We start from the raw sequence: 9,723 nt of genomic DNA, 5'->3' as shown, positions 1-9,723 counted from the left end.
ATTTTTTTTGAATTAAATTAACAGAAAGGATCAACCGATACTTTAAATATAGTTAAGGGACCTAACCGGACCTTTTATTACTTATGGGACCAAAGCGATACCAAATAAATACTTAAGGGACCAAAAGAGCATTTAAGCCAAACAAATACTAAGAGTTAGGGATGGAAATAGGCTCAGACGAGTTAGACTTTTTGTAAAGGCTGAGCCTGGCCTATCAATTTTTTTGAAGGCCTAAACCTGGCATGCGACCTGTCATAGGCTTACTTTTTAGGCTTGAGCCTGACCTTCTGAAAGTCTGGTACGACCTGCTAGCCCGTTTAAAAGCCTGTTTCATATGGACATCTTTAAATAAGCAATGTGATCTAAGTTTAAATAGACTAGCGAATTAATATATCAATTAGATTAAACTTTCTTTTGATAATCAACATGAATTTTTAGGGTATTTGACCGTATATTGTATCAAATTTCAATTCTAGTTATAATAATAGATATAAATATGAAAAAAAAAAGTAGACTAATAAGCTTAAATTACTGAAACAGTTAACATATTTTTATTTTAATTTAAAATACAAAATTTAATATAATAATAAATAAAATTATCCACATTTACTTAAATAGGTCGGCCTAATAGACCTAAGAGATTTTTGAATGGCCTTCGATCCGGTCTTTTAAGCTAAATAGGCTTCTAAAAAAGCTTAAACTTCTCTATTTAAGAAAAAAGTTTGGTTTGTAGTAGGCTAGACCATAAACCCCTGTAGGTCGGCCTGATCTATTCCCATCGCTACCAGGAGTACTACACTTTTGCAAGGACAAGTTAGGAATTTGACGCAAAATGTGGTCATAGATCTGGAAGGTGATTTATTGTCATTTAAAAACTAGTTAATGAAGCAGTCCAATCCTTAGCATCCGTGATCCTCCCTTTGCTTCAAAAGATGAAATTCGTATAGTGTAGATTGGAATCCTTCGATAAAGGTTGGCATGTGGCTTTCAGTTAAAATATTTATTTATATATTGGAGGTTTGGAAATGCAAAATTATATACTATTTTTGTGGGATGACTTAGCAAAATGAAAAGGTAAAATAAAATAATTATATGTTGACTGTTAAAAAAACACGTTGACTGTTATTTGATTTAGATTTTAGACTCCAATTTTATTTTGAATTTCGTATTAGTTGTAAAAAAAAAAAAACATGAACCTTTTTGTTTATAATTTTGAATTACGATAAATTTCGTATTAGTTGTAAAAAAAATGAACTTTTTCAAAAAACTCAATACCGCCAGTTACTACATCAAATTGAGAAAGAAATTTTGTGATACTACGGAAATTGCGATAAATAAACGTTATTAACAACTGCGGTAATTTCTTTCCTTGAAAGTTTACGACTAACCATAAGAGAAATCAGGCAAATTAACACAAATTTGTGAATTACTCTGATTCCCCCCAACAAAAGAAAAGGACATACAAATTTCTCATAGGTGACTAAAAATGGTGATAAATACACCCCAATGAGAGAGACATCGAAAGGTATGGCTGAATGACCTAAATATGACCTGAATGACATTCAAGGCCAAATTTCACAACACACATCATAATGAAAATAACACTTATTAAAAATCCCACTAAAAGGGCCCCCCCTTGATTTAGCCTACATTTATTTTCTGTTAGCCTATCATTTTTCTCCATACTAAACATAGTAATCTAATCGGCATTCAAATATTCAATAATAGACACACACAAAAAAAATCCTAACCAAAAATAATAAGAGTTTAATTTTTATACAAGAAGGATCGTTTGATGGCCAAGATAAGGAGCATAATATGATATATTTATCATATCTTAGTTAAATTTCATGTTTGATGCATCAAAAAGATATAATAAAATAAACTATTTTCTTATTCTATGGTGACTTGCCTTTGTAATTTTATCTTGAGTAAGTTGTGTTAGAAACTACTATCATGATAGGATTAGAAATTTATTCCTTATTTATCAACGTGATGTTCTGCCGTTTTTAAAAAGGTTTCTTTCCTTACTTATTTATAATTAATTACATGTCATTTTTAAAATATTTAATTAATTACGAGAGTAAATTTCTCATTTAATTATAATAAAATAATGATATACTATGTGTTATCATGTGTGCATCAAAAACATATGATACGATTAATGTTTATCATGTCTCAATACAATTCCACGTCATATCATATTTCTATCATATATTGATCGTCAAACAGGACATTACCACATCAAGGAATATAACAAGTGTGTTTTTTCTAAATTCAACATACATATAGTGATGCACAATTGGATGCATATGTAAAACAACTTTAGGGTAACAATAAAGTAATAATAAAAAGGCTTAAGTGTGCATGTGTAGAGATGATGTATTGATGTGAGATTACTTTATTGCCAATAAACGATATTTTTGTAGGTTGAATCATGTGCCGAGATGATGAAGATTTATGAAATTTTTTTCGTTTATTTAATTTCATAAATAATTGTGTGGCATTTTTATTTATTTTTTAATTTAAAATTTATACACGTGGCTTTTAATTTTATTTTTAAAATAGGTAATTACACGCGTGGCATGCACACCATCTATAACTTGGTCAAAATTGAGAAAAAGGACCACTATTATAAATGGGCTAATTCATAGGGGATTAAAGCTCCTAAAGTTCCATAAAAAAAAGTTCTTAAAGTCTAGCTCATGTGATAACACCAAAATTGTTAAGTTAAACGGATTCATTTTTCAAAGCTGTCGCATATCATTTTTCTGCACACCAAGCATAGTAATGTAATCAATATTCAATAATCGATAACATTTTTTCCTAAAAATAAAATAATAAAAAATTTCCCTAAGAGTAAGGTTATTTAATTATGTACTACTAAAGCATAAATAATTTTGCCTAAATTAGTGAATTATTACACTAATTGAGATGCAAGAAGCAGGCATTGAAGTTGACTAGTAATATTCTTTTAAGAGATACCGTTTACTCACAATTTTCTTGTTCTGTTTTCCCCGCAACTCACATTTCTTCGATCTCTGAATCTGGACGTTACTCAACGCAAAGCACCCTTTAAATTCAACTTCAAAACCCCCCCGCAACTCAACCAACTCAAACTCTAACCAAAATTTTTTCATTTTTCACTTCTCTCTCTAACCAAAACGACGTCGCGTTCTTCTAAACGCCGCGTCGTTTAGTTCCTTCACACATCACAGGTTTGTTTCTCCGATTCGTGAAGTTTTTTCATGAATTCGTTTATGATTTTGTATATCATATGCTAGACTTTTTGTGAATTTGGGATTTGTATGGTTTCTTAATTCTTAGGGATCGTGGATCTGTGTTTTGGATTGTGTTACTTTTTGGTCAAGTTATTAATTCAGCTTTGATAATTGGTATTGTAACTTCGTGATTTTGGTTTAATTTGAAGTTCAAATCTGCAATTGTTTGTTTTGACTTGATGGATCTGATGAGAATTGTGCTATTCTGGTTTCATTTTGCTGATTATCGCGTTTTATTCATTGGATTTTTATTTGATTGTAGTTAATTGCAGTTTAGTTTATACATCGTTAACTTCAATGTTAGTTTTTGAGATGTTTTGACCAAAAAAAGTGAAGAATTCTCTGTTAAGAAATTTGCAAACACTTCCAGGCCCCTCTTTTGTTAATAATTTAATTTAATGTACCTATTTGACCAACCAAAAAAGACATTTCAGAACTAATTTGACTATGTAAAAAAGGTTTGAAGACCAACATGACTAATAAATGAGACGCTTGTGGATGTGTTTGCAATTTTGATACATTTAGGGACCATAGTGACAGGACCTCGCACATTCAAACAGTTTTTTACTCATTTCTTGTTGTGTTCATTTGTTCACAATGTTCTTGTATATATATATGTTTGGATATAAATTGATGCAGTCTAATTGTTTATGGTACCTTTTTTTACATCCGTTTACAATCAAGACAAAAATCTCTGTTGTTTTAGATCCTTGTTTTTTCCAAAAAAATAAAAATAAAATTGCTTGTGGAGTGGGTTGGGGATTTTGCTTTTATAGAAATATGCGAGCTTCTTTTGATGATTTATTTTTTCCATACAGGTAAAGCCGTGCGCTTTTGAACTTGTGGTGCAGACCAGTGAAAAATCAAGTTTGAATATTGGAAGCTCTAGTTCAATATGTCATCTGCAAGCAAGGGTGATAGGAAGGCTTCCCTTGATGCAGCATCATGGTTGTTTAACGTCGTTACGTCTGTGGGAATAATCCTTGTGAACAAAGCCCTGATGGCCACATATGGTTTTAGTTTCGGTATGGGTCATGTCTTTTTCCATTTTCTTACCACTTTTGAATCTTGGTTGGTTAGTCGTTTAATTTAAAAAGAATAGTGATATTTGTACAACCTTTTTGTGACAACTTTTGGGACAGCCTTCATTTTCTCTCTTCTTATTGGTCAAAAACAATAGAGAGAGAGAGAGAGAGAGAGAGAGAGAAAGGAAGAGAGACGGTAAGAACACAATGAGAATATGAGAGAGAGGGTTGTCACAAAATGGTTGTACGAATATCATTTCTCATTTAAAAATGTAGTGTTTTTTTTCCATTTATTGTTTGGATATAAAGTACTAATTTCAACCAACAATGGATTGGTCCAAGTGGTAAGGGACTTGAACCCCTTAAGCATGTGGTCAGGGGTTTGATTCCTGACCCACGTGTATGGATAAAACTAGGTTGGGAGGGGGAGAACCCACCTTGTGTGCCCCACAGGTTCCCCGACGGACATTAGTCACTGCTAAGCAGCGGTGGAAACTTCGTACCAATATCATGGTAACCCAAGAAAAAAATAAAGTACTAATTTTGTGCTTTCCTTTTTGGTATGATACATGCATGTACTCGTTTTGTGGAAAAAGGAGAAAACGTTTTTAGTATAATATACTTGATGTTTTATGTGTATATTTCACTTTATATTCAGTCAGATTGTACAACTTAAATAGCTTTGCTTGAGTTACCTTTGAGGTACTGATTCTGCTGTGCTTACTCTAATAATAACCTGATGGACTAGAAATTTGATATGCATAACCACGTAGAAAATATCCTAAAGGGTGGTATTTGATACAGTTGGTGGAAAATTGTTATATAGACTTTCAATAGTATACTCCACAACTTCATTTCATTCTCTTTATAGAAATTATAATAATACTTTAAGTTAACATGTGCTGTCGATTGTACTGTATCTGGCAGTAATTGATGGTGTTCAATATAAACTAAACTTTTCCTCGTATTTGAAAAATGCATCCATTATATTTATAGTTGTTGATAATTCCAATAGAGAAAATTAGCATTGATTATGCTTGTACCTTATAAGCAATATTATAGAGCGAAAAAGTGCTATAGAAAGAAATATCTGAGAAGAAGGTATGCTAGCAGATTGTATGTCGATGTTGTACGACCTAAACAAACTTTTTATAATTGTGATGTTCAATCCAAAAATCTGAGGGAAATGTGCGATTTTTTCCCGATCCAAAAGGTTTGTTGTGATATCAGAGATAGGCATTTAGAATTTTCGCTAGGTTAGCGTTTTGAAGCAACTTGTGATTTTTGGTTTTGACATTGACTATGGAAGTATTACTGTTCAATTTATATGTCCCACAGCTACCGCAGTTTTAAAGTACTGAGAATAGCATTAGATGATCAGTTAAAAATCTCTTCTATTACTAGTAACTACCCAACCAAATAATAACGTGGTTTATCTTTTCTTCCAGTATTAACTTTGTAATGCTATGAATTGCTTCTGAACCGAAATGCTAAATTCCTGACTTTCTATAATTTTATTATGCAGCCACAACTTTAACTGGAATGCATTTTGCCACAACAACCTTGTTGACGGTCGTTCTTAAATCGCTGGGATATATCCAGACCTCTCACCTTCCTAAATCTGATATCATCAAATTTGTCTTATTTGCAAATTGCTCCATTGTTGGCATGAATGTGAGTTTAATGTGGAACTCTGTCGGTTTCTATCAGGTAAAATTTGGGCTTTTGGCTGAGTATCAAATTTTAAACTTTGTTTGAAAAGATGAGCATTTATAACAGTTCCTTTTGAAATGAAATTGTCAGATTGCTAAGCTGACTATGATCCCAGTATCTTGTCTCCTAGAAGTTGTATTGGACAATGTGCGATATTCCAGGGATACTAAGCTTAGTATTATCCTGGTTTTGGCTGGTGTTGCGGTCTGTACAGTCACTGATGTCAGTGTCAACACAAAGGGTTTCATAGCTGCTGTCATAGCAGTTTGTAGCACAGCACTGCAGCAGTATGTAAGTAACACTCTGACACTATATCAAACCTGAATCTTAGTTGGGAGATAGAAACTGACCAATTTGATTTCCATGTCACCAAGGCTGTTCAAGATAAGTAAATATATTCATTTATAGGTTCATGATGCTTATAAGAAATAAGCATGCGTGTAAGAATTAATCATCTTGTTAGAGATTTAAAAATGTGATAAATTGGGGAGCCTTTTTCAACAAATTTTCCTGTTTTTCTCCATTTTCATCATAAGCAGTCTTAGATAAATGTTTATCATGTTTCGAACTCTTCCTCTTTTGTTTGGGTTTCTCGTGCTCTAGGTTTTACTGGGCTGATTGATATTTTATGTTACGTCTGTGCAGTATGTGCATTTTCTTCAGAGGAAATATTCTATTGGATCATTTAACTTGTTGGGCCACACTGCACCAGCACAGGCAGCAAGTTTACTGCTAGTAGGCCCCTTTATGGACTATTGGCTGACAAACAAACGAGTTGATGCATATGACTATGGCTTGACATCCACTGTAAGTTTCTCTATTTCTTTTTAATGTTCCGTTGTGAGAGAAGACACTCGTAAAGTTTATTTATATAACTAAGGTTTAGACTGCCCTTTCTTTCATAGGTGAAGAATTTTGAACTATATTAAAATAACTTGTAAGCTTAGGGACTAGTCCTCTATAATGTGTGCTTGCGTGGAAAATTTCCTGTTCGATACAAAATTTCAGTTACTGTTTACACATAGCCTATTATTTAACTTGGTGTGAAATTTACTTCCTAAACTCAGTGTCAGGTTGCTAAATAAATATTGAGAAAAGATCCCAAGGTTTACTATAGGCTAGTTTAAGCTTAACTAATTCACACTACTTCACAACCGACTCGGTTTTAAATTTGTAAGTCGTGCATGCATTGCTTGCAGCCTAAATTTATAAATAGTATATCAAATTCAAAAATCCAAATTTGCTGGTTGTCTAGGAGAAGACTGTAAGTAGCATTTGAAGTAGGTGTTGTAACAAATCCAGTTAACTTCCATTCATGCCCATCAATTTTTTTAATTTGAAATGTAAAACTTCCTTTCAAGTCTCTTTGAAGAGGTGGAGGTTCATTCTTCACAAATGTAGAGAATTCTCTATGGCTAACAGTATCTTCTTCTTCCATAATGTTAGAGTAAAGAAAGTAATCCTGAAAAGTGGACATAATTATTTATGTATTTTGTATAAATTTGTACTGCTTGGGACATTAGCCAAATCATTAAATTCACTTAGATACCCAATCTAAGTGAAGTAGTGTGAATTAAGTACTTCATATTCTTATATGACCAATCTAGTCTGAAAACACTTGCATTTTATTAGCAATATTCTACTAAGAACGTAAGATCTATGAGGCCTGGTTATCATGCTTAAATCTAGAGGACAAACAATCTTTCTTAAATTACTTTTTTGCGAGCTTCCTGCGATGAAGATTTTACTTAGTTTCATATACTTGTTTCATTTTATGTATCCTGTGCTCCCCCCATATATAATTTCTGGAAGGTTCGTGTTTTATCTACCCTGATTTGCCAATTCTGCTTCTACAATGATTTCCTGGGGTTATGACGTTGCTTGAGTCATGCCAGATATATTTAGTAGTATACATATACACCAACATTGTTATAAATCTACAAAAGCTCTTCCTTTAGTTCACAAAAGCTCTGTATACTTGACACTTTGTACTAATGAATAACTAGTTACTCACAGTACATACTAAATTTGTGTGGGTCCATCCCTGGCATACCTTAGAACCATATCTGGTAAAGTTCTAGCAATAATTCTCTGTATTTTTCAACTTGGGTCTTATCCCTTGGCCATAGGACAAACACTCATTTTATAGAAACACAATTTATTCTGTGGAGAGAAACTGTTTACTGTGCATGGACTTATACTCTGCAGTCTGCACGTTTTTTCCTGTTTCTCTCTCTCTGAAAATGACACTGACATTCACCTTAGAAAAAAGGGGGGATCCAAATACGCATACCCATTTATGTCAACTTTAAAACTGTGCATTGTACCTTCACTCATAAAAACAACCATGATTACTGTTTTGACTATTGGAAAACTATTATTAAGCTGATCTGCTCCTGGTGTCTGCAGTTGTTCATCATTCTGTCTTGCACTATCGCAGTAGGAACAAATCTCAGCCAGTTCATCTGCATTGGTAGGTTTACGGCCGTATCATTCCAAGTCCTTGGCCATATGAAGACTATTCTGGTCCTATTCATGGGGTTCATTTTCTTTGGAAAAGAGGGCCTCAATCTACATGTTGTTCTAGGCATGGCAATCGCAATTGCGGGAATGATTTGGTATGGCAATGCTTCTTCTAAGCCAGGGGGTAAGGAGCGCCGTAGCTTTTCCCTTCCTACCAGTAAAACACAAGATTATGCTGCGGTGCCTGTGTCCTCTGAATCAGTTGAGAAGGTATAAAAATAGGCTTACAAGAAAGGAAGTGATTAAACTTTTGGTGAAGTGCATAGGAAAATCATGCGCCCTTTAGGCGAGCTGATTCATTTTCTTTTATACCTTGAGGGAATTCCCAATTATTTATAGATCATGTTGACATATCTCTGCCTTTTGTGTTAAGGAATTGTTTGAGAGGGAGAGAGGAGGACAACTCTTATTTTGGAAGAGGGATCTACATTATGTTCCAAATTTTTTATAATAGATGTTACTGTTACTTTTTATAGTAAAAATTTATTCCATTTTTGTCTTCATGGTTGGCACTTGTCAACTGTCTGCTTCTGATAACTGACTGCATTGTTGGGGGTTCACATGTTGGAATCTCTGCTGGTAAGTGACCAATAATTATGGTTTAAGTAACTGGTGCTTAGACTCCTCCTTAAAATAGATTTTTTTTTTTTTTCTCACATTTAAACTATAACGAGTGCCATTGAACAAATTTAAAATAAAGGGTCATGCTAACTATGTTTGGCCTAAGGAACACTCTTTAGCATTTTCCTATAACAAAATTTGATTATGAGAAATGTAACAATGAAAATATTAAACATCGTAATTTCTTGCAAATTTTTTCTATACAACAATGAAAATGTCAAGAGTAATAGTTAAGACATGGATCCGGGACCCAATCTAACTTTAGTGTGTGAAAGTCATGTAACTTTCACTCACTCTGCTCCATTTGATTCATCGCACACTTCAAAATGCTCCATGTAGCCAACACTTTGCCTTTCAGAAAAACAACTTATTTTATAATTATTAAAGTAGAAAGGCCAAATGCGCTCACCTCCGCTGCGCAACTCCACAGTCGGGTTTGAACGTCGGATGGCAGAACAGAAGGGTGCCCCTTGTTCTCCAACGTTTCCTTATTTTCCCTATGTTTTTCCTTAATTAGAGAAAGCAAAAGAACCTTGCATTTTTTGGGCTTTTACGTAAGT

At 33.5% G+C, this 9,723-nt stretch overlaps 1 protein-coding gene across 1 annotated transcript; it reads left to right on the top strand.

Moving 5' to 3' along the window:
* Positions 1-2,946: 2,946 nt before the first annotated feature.
* Positions 2,947-9,045, top strand: LOC11446473 (UDP-rhamnose/UDP-galactose transporter 6). Its single transcript, XM_003602459.4, has 6 exons — positions 2,947-3,218; positions 4,100-4,306; positions 5,832-6,016; positions 6,110-6,310; positions 6,665-6,826; positions 8,429-9,045. The coding sequence occupies exons 2-6, from the start codon at positions 4,177-4,179 to the stop codon at positions 8,756-8,758; spliced, it is 1,008 nt and encodes a 335-aa protein (XP_003602507.1). The 5' UTR covers positions 2,947-3,218; positions 4,100-4,176; the 3' UTR covers positions 8,759-9,045.
* Positions 9,046-9,723: the final 678 nt, after the last annotated feature.

Source organism: Medicago truncatula, chromosome 3 (assembly GCF_003473485.1).
Source record: "Medicago truncatula cultivar Jemalong A17 chromosome 3, MtrunA17r5.0-ANR, whole genome shotgun sequence".
In the NCBI taxonomy this organism is placed as follows: domain Eukaryota; kingdom Viridiplantae; phylum Streptophyta; class Magnoliopsida; order Fabales; family Fabaceae; genus Medicago; species Medicago truncatula.
This window is presented reverse-complemented; position numbering and strand designations above follow the sequence as displayed.

Excerpts from the sequence above, each read along its gene's own strand:
- LOC11446473 (XM_003602459.4), top strand. The coding sequence starts at position 4,177 with ATGTCATCTGCAAGCAAGGGTGATAGGAAGGCTTCCCTTGATGCAGCA. Across the intron at positions 4,307-5,831 it reads CACATATGGTTTTAGTTTCG|CCACAACTTTAACTGGAATG; the intron begins GTATGGGTCATG and ends TTTATTATGCAG. Across the intron at positions 6,827-8,428 it reads ACTATGGCTTGACATCCACT|TTGTTCATCATTCTGTCTTG; the intron begins GTAAGTTTCTCT and ends TGGTGTCTGCAG.